This window comes from Leuresthes tenuis, unplaced genomic scaffold (assembly GCF_036924035.1).
Source record: "Leuresthes tenuis unplaced genomic scaffold, fLeuTen1.0.hap1 SCAF_5, whole genome shotgun sequence".
Taxonomy (NCBI): Eukaryota; Metazoa; Chordata; class Actinopteri; order Atheriniformes; family Atherinopsidae; genus Leuresthes; species Leuresthes tenuis.
The window spans coordinates 27,843,574-27,867,675 of NW_027325359.1; the positions used below are offsets into that span (position 1 = coordinate 27,843,574).

Consider the following 24,102-nt stretch of genomic DNA (forward strand, 5'->3'; position numbering starts at 1 on the left):
GCATTAATGAATCAACTCCCTCTGACTATTTAAATGTTCATGTTCCTAGAACCACAGGCAGAGGAGGAGGAGTGGCAGCTATCTTCAGATCAGGGTTACTAATCAGTCCTAGACCCAAGATTAGTTTTAGCTCTTTTGAATCTCTGATTCTCAGTTTTTCCCACCCAAAGTGGAAATCACAAAAACCTCTTGTGTTTGTTGTTGTGTATCGTCCGCCTGGCCCTTATTCTGAGTTTCTGTCTGAATTCTCAGAGTTTTTATCCCAGTTAGTGGTGAGTACAGATAAAGTCATTGTAGTGGGTGACTTTAATATTCATGTAGATGTTGAAAATGACAGCCTAAATATTAACTTTAATTCTATATTAGACTCTATTGGATTTTCTCAAAGTGTTCACAGACCTACTCACTGCCTTAATCATACCCTTGACCTTGTGCTGACTTATGGCATTGAGAGTGAACAGTTAACAGTGTTCCCTCATAACCCTGTCTTGTCTGACCATTTTTTAATAACTTTTGAATTTACATTACTTGACTACACGGTTTCTGAGAAGAATTCTACATATAGAAGGTGTCTGTCAGAGAATGCTGTAACCAGATTTAAAGAGTTGATTTCATCATCCTTTTCTTCACTGCCATGTGCTGATATGACACAGGATGGCTACCTAAATTTTACTCCAGTAGAACTTGACTCTCTTGTTGACAGCACTACAGCTTCAATGCGTACAACACTGGACAATGTTGCCCCTCTGAAAAGGAAGGTAATCAGTCAGAAGAGGTTGGCTCCTTGGTATAATTCACAGCTGTGTGCATTAAAGCAGACTGCAAGAAAGCTGGAGAGACAGTGGCGTTCCTCTAATTTAGAAAAGTCTCAATTAGTCTGGAAAGATAGTTTAATAACGTATAAGAAAGCACTTCGTAAAGCTAGAACTGCGTATTATTCATTATTGATAGAAGAGAATAAGAATAATCCCAGGTTTCTTTTCAGCACTGTTGCCAGGCTGACAAAGAGTCCGAGCTCTGTTGAGCCATGTATTCCTTTAACTCTCAGCAGTGATGATTTCATGAGATTCTTCATCAATAAAATTGTTTCTATCAGAGAGAAGATTAATGGAATCCTTCCCATTATTATCACTGATGTATCATCAAGTAGAGCAGCTTTAGAAGTATCTTTCGAACCTGAATTGTATTTAGACAGCTTCTGTCCAGTTGATCTTTCTGAGCTAACAACAGCAATAGTCTCTTCTAAACCATCAACTTGTATGTTAGACCCAATCCCAACCAGACTGTTCAAGGAGGTTTTCCCCTTAATTGACACTTCCATATTGGATTTGATCAATCGGTCTTTGTTGACAGGATATGTACCTCAGACTTTTAAGGTTGCTGTAATTAAACCTTTACTTAAAAAACCTACTCTTGATTCAGAAGTGTTGGCTAATTATCGACCTATATCCAATCTCCCTTTTTTGTCCAAAGTTCTTGAAAAAATAGTTGCAGTTCAACTTTGTGATCATTTACATAGAAATAATCTGTTTGAAGAGTTTCAGTCAGGATTCAGAGTGCATCATAGCACAGAAACAGCACTGGTGAAAGTTACCAATGATCTCCTGTTAGCCTCTGATAGCGGACTTGTTTCTGTGCTTGTCCTGTTGGATCTCAGTGCTGCATTTGATACGATCGATCACAGCATTCTGTTACAGAGACTTGAACATGTTATTGGGATTAAAGGAACTGCATTAGGCTGGTTTAAGTCATATTTATCTGATAGATTCCAGTTTGTTCTTGTAAATGAGGAATCTTCCTCACACGTTGGAGTAAGTCATGGAGTTCCTCAGGGTTCTGTGCTTGGACCGATTCTTTTTACTTTATACATGCTTCCATTAGGTAACATTATCAGACAGCATGGCATAAATTTCCATTGTTATGCTGATGATACTCAGCTGTACTTATCTATGAAACCAGATGAAACCTACAGGTTGGTCAGGCTACAAGCCTGTCTTAAAGACATAAAGACCTGGATGACTCAGAACTGTCTGCTTTTAAATTCAGACAAAACTGAAGTTGTTCTCTTTGGACCTGAGCGCTTCAGGGAGAAATTGTCTAGTTATATAGTTACTCTAGATGGTATTTCCTTGGCTTCTAGTTCTACAGTGAGGAACCTTGGAGTTATTTTTGACCAGAATTTATCATTTGACGCACATATAAAACTGGTTTCTAGGACTGCCTTCTTTCACCTTCGTAATATTGCTAAAATCAGGAACATCCTGTCTCAGGGTGATGCAGAGAAACTAGTCCATGCATTTGTTACTTCAGGATTGGACTACTGTAATTCTTTATTATTGGGCTGTCCCACATATTCTCTGAAAAGCCTCCAGCTGATCCAAAATGCTGCAGCCAGAGTTCTGATGAGAACTAACAGGAGAGATCATGTTTCTCCAGTTTTAGCTTCTCTTCATTGGCTCCCTGTTAAATTCAGAATAGAATTTAAGATTCTTCTTCTGACATATAAAGTTCTTAATGACCGAGCTCCATCATATCTTAAAGATTTAATTGTAAGATATTTTCCTAACAGAGCACTTCGCTCCCAAACTGCAGGTTTACTTGTTGTTCCCAGAGTTTCTAAAAGTAGAATGGGAGGTAGAGCCTTCAGTTATCAGGCCCCTCTCTTGTGGAATAAGCTGCCAGTAAATGTCCAGGAAGCAGACACCCTTTCCACTTTTAAGATTAGGCTTAAAACTTTTCTTTTCGATAAAGCTTACAGTTAGGGATGGCTCAGGTAATCCTGAAACATCCCATAGTTAAGCTGCTATAGGCTTAGACTGCTGGGGGACCTCATCTGTCACACCTTTCCTCACTTTGCTCTCTTTTTCCCCCTGTTTAATTTCAAAATTGATTTTATGTACATGTGACATTATTGTGGTTATTAACCTATGTTTCCCTGTTCCAACAGATATCCTTTGAATGGCGTTATGGTGTTTTTCCCCCCTCTTTTCCCTCTTTTCTGTCTTCTCAAACCCCAGCTGGTCGAGGCGGATGGCCACCCTTCCTGAGTCTGGTTCTGTCAGAGGTTTCTTCCTGTTAAAAGGGAGTCGTTCCTTTCCACAGTTGCCACAGGCACGCTCAGGACGGGAGATTGGACTGAAGACACATTTCGGTGCAATCTGTTGGTTTCCTTAGCTAGGATATTAATTTTTTGAATTAGCTCTATATGAATTAATTGGATTATGATTACAATGAATTGAATTCCAATTGGCTTGAATTGGACTATATTACTTAAGTGCCTTGAGATGACAATTGTTGTAATCTGGCGCTATATAAATAAAATTGAATTGAATTGAATTGAATTAAGTGCAATTTAGACTGACTTGATGAGTAGGAACTAATTACTTTCAGAAGGATGCTTTTTTCTGTTTTTGTCTCTGCCCTTCATTTTTTTTAAGATTACTAAAATTGCAAAATAGTTTTGTCAAAATGAGAAAACAATAAATGACAATATCTAATGTGAATCACAAATTAAACCTAAAACATGTTTTTTTTACCAAGTTTCATTGAAAGTAAAACATTTTTTAAATATACCAGGGTTCGACAGCGAGCCTCCAGCACGCAGTAATACAACATCCATTTTCTAATGTTTTGTCATGCTGAGTCATCAGATTTCAAATTGGATGTAGAATGTTTTTTCTTCATGTGACAACATTAATACAACATATTGTATATACGGTTACTATGTGTCGGCCTTATCGACAGCAAGTCTGTGTAGCTCTGAATTTTGTTCGTCATTTATATAATTATATGTCATTTTAGTTTTAATTTAAACATTTTTAGTGATTTTTAGATATCTGCTTTTTCTTTACATTATTCTATTTAAATTTTTTGACAATGTGCACTGCTACCAGTAGAGCACTGTACACAAGAGAAGAACTGTGGGCACTGTCAAGGATTGGACGCGGTATTAAACATCCAATTCTGACCGAGCAAAGAAAGCTGTACCGTGGATGCAGAGCTGGAGTAAAACTAAAGGCAAAGAGGGACAACAAGAGGTGGAGGTACAAGCCTTCTGACCTCTGTTATTATGGGAAACACTAACTTGTTACCAAACAAGTGTGATGAGCTAGAGGTGCTTGTGCGGAACCAGCGGCTGTATAAGGAGAGCAGTTTGATCTGTCTGTCTGAGTCCTGGCTGAACGACAACACACCAGGCTCATGTGTGGACACACCTGGCTTCACAGCTGTACGAGCGGATCATGACCGGAGTACGAGCGGTAAGCAGAAAGGCGGGGGTATTATCCTGTTTTGTAATCAGAAATGGGTTAACCCCCGCAATGTGACCGTTAAGGAGAGGATATGTTGTCCAGATATTGAACTGCTGTCAGTTGGTTTCCGTGCCTTCTAGGCGCCCCGAGAGTTCCCATATACAGTCGTCATCGTTGTTCACATTCCACCAAGGGAATGTGACAATATCTAATATCCAGCCTTCCCTGTTAGGTGAGAAAAACTTGCCAAGAGTTTTGCATCACAGTTTTCACAGAGAGGGACCTCCAGACATTCCCAGTTCATACTTACTATCCATTTGGGTTGATCAGGTCTTTCTGCCAGTTTTTCCAGTCACTAGAACCAACTCCCTATGAGGTGGTGATCAGTTAACAGCGCCATTCCTTTTTATCCCTGATTGTCCAAGACATATGGCCGCAGGTCTGATCATACAACTACAAAGTTGATTACTGAGCCTCAGCCTGAGGTGGCCTGGTGCCAAGTACTCTTATGAATCACCTCATGGTCCAACATGGTGTTCATAAAGGACATGACTTCCAAATATACGAAATAATAAAACATTGTTCTGGTTCAGATCAGTGAGGCTGTTCCACCCAATCATTTTGTGTCTTACTTTGGTGGTACTGTAAACAGTGTTTTACTACTCAGATTTCTTTCATTTTTCATGTTAATTTTGGCATAGATTGAAACATGTAAATCACCAACTGTTGTTTAAAATAGTGTTTAAAAACTACACTGGTGGTATGAAGACATTCATTTTCTGGGAAAACGAGACAAACTCTATTATCTGTTCATTTTATGTATCCCTGCACTGTTAGAACTAATATAGAACTGCGCTTGCCTTGAACAGGCACAACAGAGGTATACATACTGTGGGAATATTAGCACATGGTATCGTTCCACAGAGCATCTTTTATTACTAAAATAAAACCACAAAATCTACATTGACCATATATCCACAAAAAAACATGAAATGATATTTCAGCGATTGATATGTTTTATTATACTCTTTTTAGTCATATGTAAAGTTAAATAATTTGTCAATTATTGCATTAGTTTCATTTAAATTTTACACATAATTTTAACCATTTTCTAAACATGTGGATCACATAAGTACTTACATGTAGCGCAGTTGGGGATTATTGGAAAATACACGAGCCTGGATGGTGCGAAGGTTGCTCCGTATAATAGTCCTATCACAAACACACATACACATATGCATATGCCCATACATACAGTGAGAAAGAGAGAAAAGACCAGGAGCATTAGCAACATTTTTGCTGTCTACAATAAAGATACAATAACAGACAAAAAGTGATAATGATGCACTGTGGAGTAGATAGTGATGCAAACAGCATAAACATGCTTCATCCATTTTCAAAGCAAAATACAAAAAAATGGGGATAAATGCTGGAGAAGTAGTACAAATAAATATCCCATGAAAGTCGGATTCTGTGAGACATCCTCTCACAGAAGGCAACAAGACTGCCTGGGCCTGTTACAAATGACCAGGGGCCTCATGTACAAAGATTTGCGTGGATTTCCTACTGAAACATGGTGTATGCTCAAACCCAAATGCCCTCCTACACACAAAAATATCCAGATGCATGAATCTGTGCGTACGCATGAATGCACATTTCCTTTCTACATCCCAATCAACGTGGAATTTTGCGCATATTTCGGAGTATCTGACTCCTCCCTGTCCACGTTCCTACTTAAATACGCAAATCCTATTCAAATGAGCCCTGCATCTGCGATTCCCCTCTCTGCATGATCAGAAAATAAAGAAAAAAGAATGAGTAAGACGGAAAAATAAAGAACTTGTGAAAATGAGATGGAGGTGCTACTTTCAGAAGTGGAAGCGTGCAAAAATGTGCTCTTTGGCAAGCTGTCCTCCGGCATAAGCAGCAAACGTAAGAGGACTGGGTGGGAGAGCGTGTGCGAGGCTGTCAATGCTGTGGGGTCTGAGAAGTGCACACAAACAGAGGTGAAGAAGAAGTGGAATTGCTACTTTTCGTAATCCCTCTTCTTGATATTGCTTTGCTTGGAACTGCTACATCTGCCACTCCTGCTTTCTTCTGTAGTGTGTTGACTGCTAAAACATCCGGTTGGTTAGCAGCCATCACCAGTTTTTCAGTATGGATCAGGAAGTCCCACATGATCTTAGCTCTGTCTTTCTCCATGACCTTTGCAGATAAATTTGGAGATACTGTATCTAGTCTATAGTATGAACTAAAAGTCCCATATTCAGCACAGATGTTCCTGTGCACTATTCCAGCCACTAGTTTACAGTGTTTCATGTATGCTGCTTCCTGCATAGACCCCGGCCTCTGTTTCTCTTGTGCCCAGTGCCTGTTCTTGTTCTGCCATGACTCATAACCCCCCTGCTGTCTTTCACACTTCTCCTTCGTATCGTCAATATGTCCATTCAGTTTAATTAAATTCAGTTAATTTTTTATTTATATAGCACCAAATCTCAAGAAAAGTCTTCTCAAGGCAATTTAAAGACAGCATCCAATTTACAATTATGCAATTTTAAACCACTTCACTATAATCCATTCATAATCCAAATAAATCAAGTCAATATATTCCAAATGAGTCCAATCCATATAATTACAGTTACTGGGCTTTGTAACATTGGGGTCTATCATCAGTCCCTGTGCTGTCAACTTTAACTTCCAGCTTCACAACATATACCTGAGTGCAACACAAGCCATATGTGCTACTCCTCAAATGTTTGTTCCAGGTAACTGAAGTCAATCTCTATCAGTTATATACTTTTTCTCTGTGAAGTAGCTTTGTTCAAATAGTTTCTCTTTCAAGAAGATGCTTTTTGCTATTTAGTTTTCTTGTATACACTGCAAACTACTATACTAACTATAGTTTTTGGACCAGTCATCTCTCCAAACACAGCATGCTAGATGCTAGCAGTCACGAGTCAGAAACAATGCACATGCACTAAAAGGGAGCCTACAAGAAACCCCCACATAAGAACATGGCACAAAAAAATTATACTTTATCAGAATTAACAGTGGCCTGATCAATTATATGCTTTGACCTGAAGATATAAAGATTAACAAGACAAACTAGAATCGAGCAGCAAATAGCTTCACACAAAGTACAAACCCAAAGTGTTACTCCTGGTAATTCTGTCATAAAGAATTTTTAAAAATCTAAAAACTAAACGTTATTGTTAAATTTGACTGGCAAGTTCAGGCTTTCAGCGCCACCATGATGGATCTAGCAGATTTACATATTGTGAAAAATGGTCATATTTGTTGGTTTTGATGCTGAGGTATACAACTCTTCTCTACATGAAGAACATCAGTCCAAATACATCAATACCCATCAATCAAAATGTATTTGCAAGGAAACCAGAAATCACCAACAATTCACACTTTCCTTTTCAGAATAATCTCAACTGAAACATCATCCTTCTCACCATCATGTCTTGTATATATGTGATGATTTTGTTTGGTTCTGTCAACTCTGTAAAATGTTGGTTTTAAATTTTAGTGAACTGCGTCCTCTAAAGTGTTTAGTATAAAAGTGATAGAACCAATAAATTACAGTTTGTATTATATTTTATTATCATTGTAAAGATCACCCTGTTTATTATTATTATCATGCTGTACTTTCACAATTCTCTTCCAGGTATTAGTCCGATACGGAGAAATTGTTGAAAAACTCCTGCCAGCCAGGCATTTTAATGGTGAAATGCTATAGAAACATCCCAACTTGCATGGACAAACAGATACACAAACACCTTACAACTTACAGCCTCTGTAAGCCAGGATAAAGATCCATACCGACGTCCCTTAAGGTTTGCAGGCCAGTCCAGTTTTCTATGTGTCTGGAAAAAAGGATATCAAGGATTATCAATTGATCAGACAATCATTTCTAATTATCATATTTGTTTCACTTAGTTGGTAAAATGTTTCAAGAAAATATAAATAAAATATCATTTTAAAAAATAAAGGATAAACAAATTTTTTTCAATATCCTTGAAAATATCATCAAATGTCTTGTCTAAAGAAAAAAGTCCAAAACCCAAAAATGGAAGAAAAAAGTGTCCTTTCCTACATACATACATTTTTCTTAACATGAAGAACATACATTGGGAATATGCACACATCATGCATTTTTCAGTCTGTTCATATACATTTTTTTCAGAGAACAACTCTAATATGGCAAAGTGGACATTTGAAAAAGTCGACAGAATTTTATGCAGAACCAAACAGGGGGTTTCACTTAGTTTCTTTTTGTGAATTTGTTTATGTAATAGTCTTCATTAATCATGGGTGCTTTAAAGAACGGGGAACAACACGATGATGTGCTGGTTAGCATTATATCTACACACGAAGAGGGTTCCCAGTTTAAATCTCAGCTGGGTTCCTTCTATGTGGATTTTGCACGTTCTCCTTGTGCCTTTGTGGATTCTCTCCAGGTGGATCCTCCCACAGCACCCAAAGACGCATTATAAGTTAAGTGGTGATTCTAAATTGACCAAGATGTTCTCTGGCAAACTTCATGTCTTCACTGCAGCAACATATCTATTTGTCAAAACATATTTAGGGTGAGTACATTTAGCTGCCACTTTATTCTACAAATGCAATGTGATCCAAAAAAATATCTGTCAGAAATTATACTTATACCACTTCAGTATCTCAACTTGGTTGTGCTAACTTTTCTAATAACTTTCCAGTTTCTCATTTCATGAGTTCCTCCAACAACATGCAAATTACCTATGAAGCCCCACCTAACAAATAGTTAGGACTGGTGCCTACAGTGTTCTATGTGGAACAAATGAGCTGTCTGACATACAGTACCTTGTGTTGGTTGCTGGGGATGGCTGATTTGACCTGTCTTGATGACCTGTCTTGTAATGCACAAAATACATCACATGGACACAAGGCTAAAAAATGCTCAGGGAACTTTAAAGTAAAGCCAAAATTACTTTACTGTTTAAATGCATTAGACAGAATCCAGCAACAATGGTGAGAATGCAAGAAGCTGACAGATTGTTGTGAGTCTACAACTGTCTCTCATTTAACACACTAATTCACTCAGTATGGTAATAGATATGGATGTCATCGCTGGCATCTACCTGATCTTACAACATTGGCATGTTGAGCAACAGCTGGCTGTTGCAGCATCATGCTAAAGAAAATAATCTATTCAAAAACATACCAGCACAGATTTATTCTTGCACTTTAATATTGATAGAAAATGAGCCTGTGAGTCATTACTGAGTTTGACCTGATCAAGTTGTTTTTGTGGAGCTGAATAAATGTGTTGAGGAAGTTTAGGGGATTCTATGATTTACCAAGTCCTTAACTGCTAATAGTATTGAATGCTTTGGTTCACAAAGGGCAATACTGTTTTCAGCATCTCTTTGGGACTTAATTGACAACGATAACTATGTTGTGCCCTGTCAACTCTAAAAACCACGGTGACATTCATTCTGGAGTAGATTCAACAGCTTGTACCAGTCATGGAACAAAACCCATAGCACTATGGAAGTAAATATGTTACACCAGATTTTTTTTTAATGTCCACGTTTTTCAGTAACTTTACTGTATCAAAAAAAAAGTCAAGTCAAATTCATTTGTATAGCACATTTCATGTACAAAACAATTCAAAGTACTTTAGTAAGTAAACCTGGAAGTTCCAATTTGCTCAAAGTTATGCCAATACTATTTAAAAGTTTTAAACATTTGCTATGACGTTTTATCTCAATAATCATAAAACAAAAAAACACTGCTATTATTTTTGCCCAAAGGAAATTAGAAAACACAAATAAACATTTTTCCACTCCTTTTGTCTTGTGACATTAGAGTGGACGTTAGAGGGACCAGCTGAATTCAGAGCCCAATATCAGTGTTAGAAATTCATGTTAAACATCTGGGACATTACGATAACCAATTATTGCTGAATACATCAAGTAAATAAAATAACCAATGAAGTAATAAATCCAACATAAAAAATCTGGCTCCATTGTTCAGGAGATGCCGACACAATGATAAATGGCAGTTGCAACACCACCTAATTTAGCCAATATATGGTCATGTGGTTCATGTAGCTGTGATTTGCTCATCTAATATTGTTAGCTGTAACTGCTGCAATTTTCAGTAAATATAAACCATAATATGTATCAATTACAACAGTGACTTCACTAACATGTAGTATATTATAGCAAGAGGCAGTTGCATTTCTCTTCTCTCCTCTATCTTCCCTGCTTTTCTTCATGTCTTGTCCTGTCTTGTCTCAAACTTAGGTGCCTCTCTCCGCATTGCTCTCAAATTAAAATCATGGAATTGGTCAACTGGTCTCTCAAGGTAATTGACAGAATTTTCTCGACGACAATCTCGGGTTCGGGGGAACTTGCCTGCCCTGACGGAACGTTCGCCGCTGGTTACATGAGGGACTCCTGGGAGAAGTGGAGGGTCGTGTAACTGGCGATTCTTTCCGTTGAGGACATCATTTTTATTTTTTATTTTTATTCAAAGCACAACTTCTTTTTTTCCTGCTATAACTTTTATTTAATGTCCTGTGGCGCTTTACACCAGGTCAAATTCCTGTGTACGTTGTATATTTGGCAAATAAAGAGATTCTGATCTGATTCTGATAAGAATTTAGAAGAAGAATTATACACAAGTATAAAGCCAGGGAAAGCTTACACATAGTCTTCTATAGAAAATTAAGGTTAATCACCATTTTAAAAGCTTTTACTCACTGTGTTTCTCTGTGTTGATGCTAGTGGTAGATGCTCAGATGTTTCCATCTGTATTTTTAACCATTGGCACATTTATAAGGCTATTCTCACTTTGCTTCCATTATACCAACAGATCTACATTCTTAAACAAAGAAAGGATGTCTCTGCCCTCAGGATATATTCCTATTACCACCACCACCACCCCCACGATTGTATGTGTGTGCATTAACACACAAAATACATGGTACATGAATTGTGCTCAGTCATGAGTGAACAGGGACAGAGGAGACAACAAATACCAGCCCCAGCCCCTACCACAGACAACCAAGTCCACCCACATTCCCACACAAACCATCCATTCCTCCATTTTTTATACCCAGAGGGGGGGCTGGAGCCTATCCCAGCTGTCACTGGGCAAGAGGCAGGGTACACCCTGGAGAAGTTGCCAGTCCATCATGGTGCCACACAGAGTCAAATGAGAAAGAAAAAAAAAACATGCTCACACTCACTCTCTCCTAGGGACAATTTAGAGTCACCAATCAACCTGACATGCATTTTTTTGAACGGTGGGAGGAAGCCAGAATACCTGGAGAGAATCCACGCATACACAGGGGAGAAAATGCAAACTCCACACAGAAAGGCCCCATCATCAATGTTCAGGTGTGAGAAGCTTGTGTATAATTAAGGTGGGTGGAGGGCAAATGAGGCAGAATCTTCCCCACTGTTGATGGACAGTGGAACTCATCCACATGCACCCCAACCCAAAGGCCCTCAACGTCTAATAATGAGCAGTTAAAATTGAGGGGCAGGCAACCATACAGAACTGGGAGCATGGCCCTACAAGCAGTCTCACCTACCCGAAGAGCCCCGCCCACCAGACACCACTCAGCAAACCCCCCCCCCCCCCCCCCCCCCCCCAAGGCTAACTCCAAATAACTGAAATAGAAACAGCCAAATCACAAACTCAAGGTTTCAATAAATCAGTCCACAACCCATTTGGTTGTCTGTCTATATCACATTACGGATTCTCCTTGGACTCAACTTACAAATACTCTCATTACAGTCACCCACCGGACCAGAATCTCCTGGGAACCTCCTTACATCTAATCATTATAAATAAACTATTTTCCATCTTACCCTGTCTCTGTCTGCTCTTGGGTTCAACCGTGTTTGTCTGCATGACAAACAGCAGCCATGACAGCACAATCTGGCCAACAAAAGAACCCAGCAGATGAGTTTCAAGCCGCTCTCTCGAAGCAGGGTACCTTGTTGGGAGAACATGAGAGGGTCTTGAGTTTCCTGGGGGAACAACAACTTTCAAGCAACCAACGCTTGGATCAGATATTCAATTTAATCCAAGACATTCACGCTAATTGTCGGTTTCAACCACAGCCCCCGGAACATCACCCACACCTAAGCTATCTCCTCCACCAGATTCAGTAGTGGATCATTCTTCAGTGGTCCTTAACAATATCACGCTCCCCTCGATCGTTCCCTTCTAATTCTGCCAAAATATCCTTTCTAATTGCTCTTTTAAGAGACAGAGCCTTAGAATGGGCAATCAATGCATGAGTTGAAACCACTCCTTTTGCCACGTTCCTAGAGTATTATTGTAGAGTTTTTGAACCTGCTTAATCTGAAGCAAGGGTCTTGAGCTAAATTTGTAATCGAGTTCCGCATATTAGCTTCACAGACGGGTTGGTCCAATAACGCACTTCATGGTGTTCTGCTAAACGCTCTGAATGAGCAGTTAAAAGATATGTTGGCGACTAGAGAGGAGCCAGCATCCTTTGAGGATCTTGTAAATACAATAATCCACATGGATAACAGACTAACGGAGTGACGGGCTGAGAGGAGATCAGGTCCGTGTCAAACTCCTTCCTCCAGTAATCCATCCATCAAACTCCCAGTATCTTTTGATCAAACTCCCAAAGAATGCCTACACCGAGTCCAGAACAGGTTGTGCATTTATTGTGGTGGCTCCGGTCACTTAATTTCCTTCTGTCCAGTTTGTCCAAAAGACAGAGCCCACCAGTAAACGCAGGAATACGGGTGGGTGGAACACAAGAAAAAACTCTTCCCATCTCGTTTTGCCAGTTACCTTATCGGTTGACAGGGAGACGCTATGCTTTCAAGCTTTGGTGGATTCTGGGGCTGAACAGAATCTAATTGACCTCAGTGTAGTGAACCAGTTCAGTATCCCTTTGGAACCACTTGTTTCATTCCTAACTGTCACGGCCCTGATTGAAAAGATATTGACCCCTGTTGGAGCATCTTTTGTCTTTCAAACTGTCTAAAATCAGCCCTTCAGTCTTCCAGTGGTCCGTCTGCTGAGCCGCCTGAGTCAAACCCGAATTTATCTTCCGTCTCAACTGAGTATCACTATCTGGGGTCAATGTTCAGTAAGGTAAAGGCATTATCAATTCCTCCTCATCACCCTTACGACTGTGCTATTGATCTTCTCCCAGGGGCATCTCTTCCTGGGAGTCGGTTAGGGTTCCACTATCTTTACGAAACTTGATTCATGGAACGCATACCATTTCAGGATCAGAGAAAGAGCGGAAGACAGCTTTCAACACCCCCCTCGGACATTTCAAGTATTTAGTCATGCCTTTCTGACTTTCCAATGCTCCAGCAGTATTCCAGGCCTTAATCAATGATGTGCTCCGAGATGACCTGAACTTGTTTATATTTGTTTATTTGGATGACATTCTCATATTCTCCAAATCCCTCACAGAACCCCGCCAACATGTACATCTGGTATTGCAGCGCCTCCTGGAGAACCGGCTATATGTAAAGGCTGAGAAGTGGGACTTCCACGTTCCATCCATCTCCTTCTTGGGTTATATCTTTCAGGGCAGACAGGTGAAGACGGACCTGGATAAAATAAAGGCAGTTGCAGAATGGCCGACTCCTTATCGTTGGTTTATTCGCAGCAATAGCCAGGTAGCGGCTCCCCTAACTAAACTAACTTACATTAAGATCACCTTCTTTTGGACCTCTGAAGCTGATAAAGCCTTCCATCAATTAAAGGCAAGATTCATATTGGCTCCAGTGCTCATTCAGGCCAACCCAGAGCGCCAATTTATTGTGGAAATGGATGCTTCTGACTTTGGGGTAGGAGCAATGATTTCCCAAAAAACAGAGAAGGATGCTAAGATTCGTCCCTGTGCCTATTTTTCCAGACGTGTGATGTCCTCAGAACAGAATTATGATGTGGGTAACCGAGAGCTTTTGGCCATCAAATTGGCATTAGAGGAATGGAGACATTGGCTTGAAGAAACCAAACAACCATTTTTAGACTGGACTGATCACAAAAACCTAACCTACCTACAAAACGCTAAAAGACTGAACTCAAGACAGGCCCTTTGGGTTCTGTTCTTTGGCCGTTTGAATTTCTCCATTTCCTTTCGACCTGGTTCTCGTAATGTTAAACTCGCTCAGTTTGCTGCTGAGGAAGAATTACATGAGTCAAATCGTATCCTACCACACACCTGCCAAGTGGGGGAAATCTCCTAGGAGGTGGAAAACCAAAACCTCAGGATCGCAAGTATGTTTCTGCTTCTGCACATTCTGCAGTACTTCAATGGGCCCATACTTCCAAGTTTGCTTGCCATCCAGGTGTCTGACGATATAGGACATTGCTTCAACGTTATTTCTGGTAGCCTTCCCTTGAATCTGAAACGAGAGCAGCCTCTGGTTTATTGAAACCACTGCAGATTCCCTGGTCACATTTCTCTGGATTTTGTCACCGGGCTACCACCATCATCTGGTAATACCACTATCCTCACTATCATCGACCGTTTCTCTAAAGCTGCTCACTTCATTCCTCTAGCGAAACTACCCACCTCCACTAAGACTGCTGACCTCCTGGTTCAACATGTTTTTCGGCTACATGACATTCCGTCTGAGTTGGTGTCAGATCGGGAACCTCAGTTTACCTCGTAGGTATGGACGACCTTCTGCTTGCTTTAAGAGCCAAGGTCTCCCTCAGTTCTGGCTTCAACCCTCAGTCCAATGGGCAGACCAAACAGCTGAACCAAGAGCTGGAGGCTGCCCTACGTTGTATGGCAACGTTTATGCTGGGTGGAGTATGCCTATAATTCACTCACCTCTTCAGCCACAGGCATCTCTCATCTAAACTCACATGGATGGTGGTTGGCTTGCTGAAGTCACTAATAACTGGCCAATTATACTTGGTCGTGTGTAAGTCCAACCTATGTAAGATATATGTGAAGAAGATAAATATGAACTACTCTCAATATCGGGGCTCAGGTTGACGGATTTCCTGCAAGATCTCTGTCACTCAGAGTCCAGTGCTAAGTCACTTTACCTGTGACCAATGATAGATAGATAGATAGATAGATAGATAGATAGATAGATAGATAGATAGATAGATAGATAGATAGATAGATAGATAGATAGATAGATAGATAGATAGATAGATAGATAGATAGATAGATAGATAGATAGATAGATAGATAGATAGATAGATAGATAGATAGATAGATAGATAGATAGATAGATAGATAGATAGATAGATAGATAGATAGAAAGTTGAGCCTCTCTCAACTTTCGACACGTTGGTCGGAATGCTCACGACGCATACAACGCTCACAACGCGCCTCTCACAACGCCGGTCTCTCCGCCGGTCTCTCAGCCTACCAGCTGCTGTCCCTCAAGACGCTTTTGGTGTGAGTGCCCAGTAACAACTCTTCAACGACGAAAGCAGAGAAGAAAACAATCCTCCCGTCAAGAGCAGTAAGAGTAGTCATCAAATATCAGCATTCTCACCTCTGCTTACATAATAGCAGATGAGCCTACAGAAGTTGAAATTTCAATAGGCATGATGATGCTCGTGTCACCTCCAAAGTCTCCTTGCATTATGTTCCATGTGTTATCGATATTATGTAAGGGATAACGCCCGGCGAGGTGCCCATTATCAGAAATGAATGGATGATGCGGAGGCTCAACTATGAAGCAAAGTAAATATTCAATCAATCATTAATACTTTAATGTGTTTTAGAGTTGAAATTGTCAGTTACAGTCACAGCTGAGCAGACTATTTAATATCTCCCGACCGGACAGCCGCATAAAACAGTCGCAAAAAACGTCATTGAGAGTAGGGGCAGTGTAGTTTTCAAAGTTGATGTCCAAGTCTTTGTCAGCCAGGAAGTCTCTTAGTGTTTTAACTGCCCATGTCGTGGTTTTCCTTGTGTTTATCTCATCCTTGTCATCTTCTAATTTGTTCAATTCCTCTGGAGTCACCTTGTGTCGCGTCTCCTTTTTCTTTTCATTTTCTCTTCTCTCAAAGGAAATGCATTGCAGTGCTGCTGAAACATCTCTGCCTGTAGCAGTGTGGCACTCACAAGGTGGTCGCTGAAGGAGAACCTTTCTTTGGTGTGAGTCAAGATGGTGTTGCAGATCTCCTTAGACAGCCTCTGCTTCTCCTCTTCTCCCAAGGCTCTCCTTGGTCTTGTTAATAACTTAATAACTTGGTCCTTGTCTTGATACTTCCTGATGCTGTTGAGATGAGTCACTGGGAGCAAGTGGACCAACGGTGTTTGTTAATACATGAAAATAAGGTGCTAATTTCAAAACAATAATATTTATCTAGCTATTAGTAATAATAGTATCTAGCTTTACTGCATAAACACTCAGCCACTTCATTAGCTACACATGTGCGATATAATTTCATCCAATACAACAACTCTGCTCTAAATTCTGCTTTTACGAAGCTTTCCAGTATTACAATTTCAGAAAAGTGATAATTCTACTTTGTTATCTTTGTTATTTATGTGGCAGTGGGTGATGATGGTGTAGTGGGCTGCATTATTTTGAAAAGCAATTCTAATATTTTGTATGTTAATGAATGGAGAAAATATTAGGAACAACAGTCAATACAATTCACACTAATACACCACCATCACCAACTGTGACCTCAGTAATAAACATAAAGTAGAATTATTATTTTTTTCACAATGTTAACAAAAACTGAAAATGTATTAACTTAATAAATGTAGAATTACAGCAGAGCTTTTATTTTGGATTGAGTTAGAGTGCACATCTGTACCTGTATTGAAAAGGACTGAACAATATAATTTTTTCTTACCTAATGGCCTGCACACTGCTTGTAAAGCTCTGGAGGGCATGCTGAATGAAGACATGAGGCATGATTAGATGAAAAAGCTTCAGAAAAAAAAAGTCTTCATCTTGCAGCATCCTCAGGAAGCCAGATGTCTCTCTTACTGTAGTGCTGTCAAATGAACCCGACATTCTGACGGATTCAAAACACCGAATGAGGTCATCTAGGTTCTCCTACACAGTGTTGACGACCCTGCTGACCCCTACGGAAGTTCCATCTTGTGGATGAAGTTCTTGGCAGCCTTCGTGAAACTATCTGGTCAAGTATGCTGGTGCGTTTAGGGGACTGGGTAAAAAAAACTGGCACCCAAGTCAGAAAAAAAAAAACTGATGTGAGAAGTGGCCTGCTGCATAATCAAATCAAACTGGTGTGCATAGCAATGCACATAATGGGCATTTTTTTAAATGCTCATGCATGTTTTGCTGCACACCAGCCCGCTCTTGCACAATGAGTTTCTCTCTGTCACTGTTGGAATTGACTCAGATGTTACATCCACAACAGGCAGAAACTCAAAGAAACGATCCTGCACGTCATGGTTTGAGTCAATGTACCTCAACACAAGCACCAGCTGCATCTGTGTTGAGGTGGTCTCATCCGCTTGGATGACAATGAAATCAGCGGACTTGACCTCCTCCGTGATATGTCCCCTGATGACCACAAGCATGCTAGCATGCTAGCTATTATTTTGCGCAGTTTTAGACATGCCCTTAAAACAGTGGCAGTTTTTAGGTGCTCCTCAAACACCTCATCCAGCGATGCCACCAAGTCGACAAGGTCACGGAAAACACCAGGGTTGTGGAGTCCTCGCTTTCATCATTGCCTCGCAGAGCTATCTCGAACACACCACAGAACTTGACACAGTTGATGAGGTGGCCAGTTCTTGCAGACCTCATTGTTATGACGACGAACCGCTAGTCTGTAGCTCTCATCCAGCTGTGTTGCGGTGTTCACCCGCCCAAACACAGAAAACTTCAGTCAACTGTCCATGTGGGTCTTAGATGACTCATGTTTCTTGACCTTTTCTGACAGATGGTGCATGTCGGTGACTCCCATAGTTATTCAAGCTGTGGCGTCTGCCATGCTGCCATCAGGGTGAAACAGTGTGCAGGGGTAGCAGAATAAAGCGTTGGCTGTTTCACTGCCCGCTAGCCAAGTTTTCCGTTCATATCAGCTCTGCAAAAATCCTCGGTAATATGATTTCCCTCCCTTAGTAGAAATTTGTTTTATATTTAAATTTGGTCTGGGAGGTCCCGATTGCTTGGTTGCCAATTCAGCAGTCAGTCAGCCAGTCAGCAACCCAGGAGACAGTAGATGCACTGACACCCATCTTGAGCAGCCTCTCACTCAACAGCACAGGTATTGAGGCCCCTAGAAATAAAAAGGTTGAGATGTGTTGCAGTATGCCAGACAGCTGGGCAGCACAGAACTTTAGGAGTCTGGGGCTGATGCGATCGGGGCCTTCCCTTGCCTTGGTGGAGCCTTTCAAGCCGTCTCCTCACCTGGCCTATTGTCACAGTCTCGCAAGGGATCGAGGCCACTGTTGTAGAAGTTGCTGCAAGTCTGCAAGAACTGGCACATCCTAGCCCAACTGTCTCTCTACAATGAAACTGAACATTGAAATAAGTGAAGAAATCATAGCAGTTTTAAGATAGAAAATACTTTAGAAATGCAACTTTGTTGGTTCTGTCTCAAGGTTGTTCTAAAACTAGTAATTACAGTAAAAGCCAGTCAAGTTTTGCTGCTTGTGGTGCAAGCCATGTCAGTACTGACATCGTTCTGATATATCTGTAATCAATAATTCCAGATATAACTGACATTCTCATAAATATTAGTGCATTAGTGATAAAAGTATTGACTTCTTTTTCATTGTTATAATTAATAGCATTTTGATATTGACATTAGTGCATTATTGATTCTCAGCTATTGATGTTCTGTCATAATGTATTTCGCTAAAAACTCTTTTCAACACAGACAAATGAAAAGGAGGATCCATATTTACTGTCATTAGGACTGTTTGGCTGAACAAATGCAAAATGATTAGTAACATGTGTGCCTTTATGCCTTCAGCATTGGCACCCATGATTATCAACTATTTATAAAAAAGTTTTGTGAAAAAAAGTTAATAGTTTGCTAAATCTTTCAAAATAAATGAAAGATTAGCCTAAAGAAATTTAGGCTTCAGGAGTAGAAAATTGTAAAAAAAAAAAAAAACTGCTTGATAAAATTGAAACTAAAGGAGGTGTTTAGAGTCACAACTATGTCACTTTTTTACCATAAGATAACAGTTTTAAAATTCTCTTGACTGTACACCAATTTAAAGCACTGCAAGTGGTATCTCTTTCACTATCCCTTCCCCTTTTAACATCTGTTGTAGCATTATACAATTTAGATTTTTTTTGTCATTTTGTGTCTAATAATAACAATAGCAAATCTCTGTTGTCTTGTTTAAATTCAAAATGAGTTGATTGTCCCCACACCATGTCAAATAATGATCGACCAGTTCTCTGTACTCAGCTGCAGTCTGATGCCTCCAGAACTAAAGCAAAAATACTACACTAGTTTTATGCTGGAAAAGGCAGTCAGCTCAGTGTTGTGAACATCAACTTGTTCTTGTTGAACACTGGTATTGGCATCCTGGAATGTGCCTGTGCCATCATGGAAAAAAAATCAGTAAATGGACTGAGAAAGTCAGCTGACCTCAATTTTTGGGGACATATTGTTGCTTAACCGAGACCTAGCAAAGATTCTCGCAAAAAAGAAAAAAAAATTAATGCATGACCTCATATTGCACGAGGTCATGTTAAAGATGCCTTGTTGAGTGGGTGTCCCAATCGAAGGTAAAGGTGGTCCAAAAAATATTAGTGTGTGACTTTTTGAGACAATCAGTTTAAACTGGCATTATGATGTTTTAATTGTAATACAGCAGTAAATAACTATCTACCAAATGAAGGAATAGCAGTGTTATGATGATCATAGCAGCCTGTCTCTCTCTATGAGTCACATTTTACTATAACTGTTTGAGCAAATCATGTGTTTGCTCATACACGTCAGTCTAAATAAACCACATTCTTCAGTGACAAGGTAAAAAATACTTTTTTCTATCCAACTTCTGTAAATGCAACTGAACCTTATATTTGCGTTATAAGATGCGTTATTTGATATTTTAACATTGAATAACGTCAAATGAGCAGTATTGCTTAGAGGCTGAAGCATAATGATATTAGGGAGGAGAGGGTAGTTTTATCTTTTTCAGCCAAAACAGCCCTCCTCTTTTTTAATACAATTCCATCCCATTTGTTATGATCACACTCAGACTGAATTATACTATCTATATAAAGTTGGAAAACGTTCAGACCCTTTTTAAGTTTTCCATTTTGTCATCTTTTTTTAATGAACGCATGATAATGACAAAGGAAAAAAATAAGAACTGACAAACAAAATCCTCACAAATGTCCTGACCCTTCAATTAACGCTTGGTTAAAGCACTAAGGTTAATGCATGTGGTTACATTTGTCTCATGAATGATCTTTGAACACCTTTTGGATCATGTTTCCTCTCAATCTATTGGCTTTGAGGAACAATAAAACAACAATAAAGAAGCTCATCAAGCCCTTCCAGCACGCTTAGAGGCAGGATATTTATTGTATTGTCTTTGTTACTGGTATTTGTGCCCAAGTAATTCTGTTGGCCAGCACATACATGATGAGGTTAGCTTCTCTCAATCAAATACAAATTCTTGTGATTCTTTCCAAATGCTCTTCAGGTGGAGCCAGTAGCCAGCTAATTTTAGACCACACTAAATGCAACACACAATATGACCACCAACCTTCTGATTACTGAGCAACTGCACTTCCACCTGAGCTACCTGAGCCCAGCCAACCTCATTGTTCAGCAGATCATGTGATCTACCATCTCAGTCATATCTGTGCTGGTCACACAGAGTAGGAATGAGCTTCACAATGAAGTGCAGTAACTGTTCATCTGCTTTAGGTCAAGATGACTGTTTGCTTACTTTGATGCTCCTTTGGACAGTTACTGTTTCAGTAGCTCTGGCTCCAACTGAAACCATGGTAACTGAGGCTATGTCTCAGGACAGTATAAAAACGATTGCCCTTATAATTTCTGAGACTTTTCCTAATTGTAGAGCCTTGATGGGGTTGGAAACATTCATTTATAAGGTCTGACCTGAAAAAACGGACATCCTGATGCCCTGTTGAGTGTTTCCTTCTTTCACTTCATCAATTCAGTTTATTATCATGATACATCAGAAACATCAGCTCCTCTGGTTGCAAATGTGTAGTTTACTGTCAGTAAACTACTTTCTATGCTGTGTTTGTGTCCTGTGATGTATTACTTTTGGAGACTGACGCAAACTGTGTTAAACGAGAAGTAACACTGATAACTTCATGGAGCAATACCCTGTTATGATTAGGATTTTGAATCTTCTCATCGCCAAACTTCTGTGCCTATTACTCCCAGTCCCACCCAATTATACATAAAGTAATGTTGGAAACTGACTTGAGTTTAAGAATGATGTGACAAGTCACAATCAATGTAACTATTGTTCCACGTATAACAATTCAGTAGTTAATATGAAAGCAACTCCACCTGCATCAGTCTAAACACTACAGTGCTGTAAGTCATGCAATTTCAGTCTCCAAAATCAGCTTATTTTTGAGAAATGAATAGGTGAGGTTATAATGACCATGTATTTGATCTAATCTGGCTAATCACAAATTGATCATTAGGGAGCAGGTGTTCAGCAAAAACACTGAATTCATTTTTGAACAGTTTATTCCCTTAAACCTGAAGTCAGTTTTGTTTTTTCTGTAATGCTGTAGATATATTTTCACGTAATTTTCCACAATATCTTTTACTAACTGACTGTAAAATATGAAAAAAAGTGTAAGTAAATGGAATAAACCCTGACACATTCTTAAGAAAAAAATCAGCTTTCAATGGTACTCAGGCCACTCTTAATTCCACTTTTTTTGGTGAACATACATATATATATATATATAGGTCCATGGTTTAATAACCAGTACCAGTACATCGCATATAAGACCAGCTGTGAGAACTTACATTATCACTAAAGATTCATTACTTTTTGTATGTATCATTTGATGTTTGACTATGGCTAACAAAATAATTTTCATATTTACACCCCCTGGAGCATTTCAGATTGAGGTTAAATTCACAAATAATCAGTAAAATTAAGGAAAAAAACTCAGCTGACCAAAGATAAGCTATTAATGTTGCTTTTACTAAGCTGTTTGGTCCTTCACTTATGATTAATTGATCTAACACATATCTTACACTGTGTACAAGAGACCTATACTCTATACTGAAGTTGTCTGCAGAGATTAATTGATGGAAGGCATCTCAAAACCTTTAAAGGAGGTGTTCATGTTGAGATTACATTGGACATAATATATTGGATATATTCCTATGCATAATATAATATTAAACTTTGTGCAATTATACTCAAGTGCCCTTAAACAGTCTTAATCCCAAAGTTTTCATGGAGAAATTATGAACCTAACTGTCCTGTGTAATTAGATTTTAATAAATTAATCAAATCGCCATACCATTTCATACACTACAAACTCTGGGGAGAAAATGGTAGATCACTTATGGTTAATACATAAATGTATATTTCCAGTTATTTTAACTAAAGTCTAATAAGGTCGCAGTTGTAAGAAGAGGTTTTTGTCTCAAATTTCTATATTAAAGTCTTAATCAAACAAGTGTCTTAAATGTATTTTCAAGGGCAAGTGCCATTGAAACAACCGATACTAAAATCTAAAATAAAATAACAAAAAAACATTTCCGAAATCTTTGAGCAGCTGCACTTACATGCTCGTGATGTTCTGGAAAAGGTCTTCGATACTCCCGCTACTGTTCCCTGCGCTCCCGGTGCCCTGGAAGGACAGCAGCGGGAAGAATTTACTGCTGTCGGACTTGTTGCAGTAGATCTCAGTGGGCGAGCAAGAACAGGTGGGCGGACAGTCAAGTATGGAGCTCAGGTTGTTGTGAAAGCAAACGATAAGCAGGACGAAAACCTTCCAAAAGCAACATATCGTGAGAGGACAACGCAAGCTGGATGCGCCAAGTAACGTTCCAAAGACATACATGCTGTAACGATTCAAATCCTTCAGATTTCCTTTCAACTTCGAAGCGCAGCTAAAATGAGATAAGTTCAAAGTTTGCTGAGCGGATGTGTTTACTATATCAGCGGTGTCCTCATCTTATTTCTCTCAGTGAAGCCCAAATGTTGAAATAAGCAAACATTCCCTTCAGATCCGTGTATATGTGTGTGTGAGGTCTATGTGTGTTGGCAAGCAATGTTACAGGTTTATTGATGTCAGTCACGTTCGCCTGCTCCTTTAAAAAAAACGAGAAGGAAAGATATATCAGGCAGGCTACATGGCATGATGGTGTCTAAGTGCGCGCGGTCCTGTTTTCTTTATTTTCTCTCACCATCTATTCATCCATCTGGCTCTCTCACCCTCCTTTTCCATTTCTCTCTCCAATGATGATGCTGTTAGGCGTCGGGAATGATGGAGAGTCACAGAAGGAAAGGGGGAGACAAAGTGAGAGAGACACTCCAACGACTTCAACTTCCCCCTACTGGGTAGACTGGATACTGACACAGATTCACATGCACATAGGACTACGCGGTGCAGCTGGTATGTTCTATGTCATGTGTATTTTTTAAATTAAATCAATTATCCCACTTGTAGTCAAGTCCAATTTATTTGTATATCACATTTCATGTAGAAAACAATTCAAAGTGCTTTACATAAAATAAAAGCATTGCAGTGGGGAGCGGAAGAAGCATTAAAAATACATAAAAGAATAATAAAAATGAAATGAAAATTATTAAAAACAAGCAACAGTCTGGATGAGTTAAGAGATATTGTGCAGATTTCATGCATAGACACATGAGAAAAGAAATGTTTTTAACCTGGAT

General features: G+C 39.5%; 1 protein-coding gene across 2 annotated transcripts in view; it reads right to left on the minus strand.

The window, feature by feature from the left end:
- The window catches only part of LOC140307584 (NT-3 growth factor receptor-like), a 98,888-nt gene extending 75,304 nt beyond the window's left edge, over positions 1–23,584 (minus strand). Inside the window, exons 1-3 of one of the 2 annotated variants that reach the window (XM_072386534.1) lie at positions 22,986–23,584; positions 8,048–8,122; positions 5,391–5,462 (exon numbers count right to left, since the gene is read on the minus strand). In XM_072386534.1, coding sequence (XP_072242635.1) covers positions 5,391–5,462; positions 8,048–8,122; positions 22,986–23,263 — 425 coding nt within the window. In that variant the 5' untranslated portion in view covers positions 23,264–23,584. The remainder of the gene's footprint in view (positions 1–5,390; positions 5,463–8,047; positions 8,123–22,985) is intronic. The other variant, XM_072386535.1, reaches the window with a different exon arrangement.
- Positions 23,585–24,102: the final 518 nt, after the last annotated feature.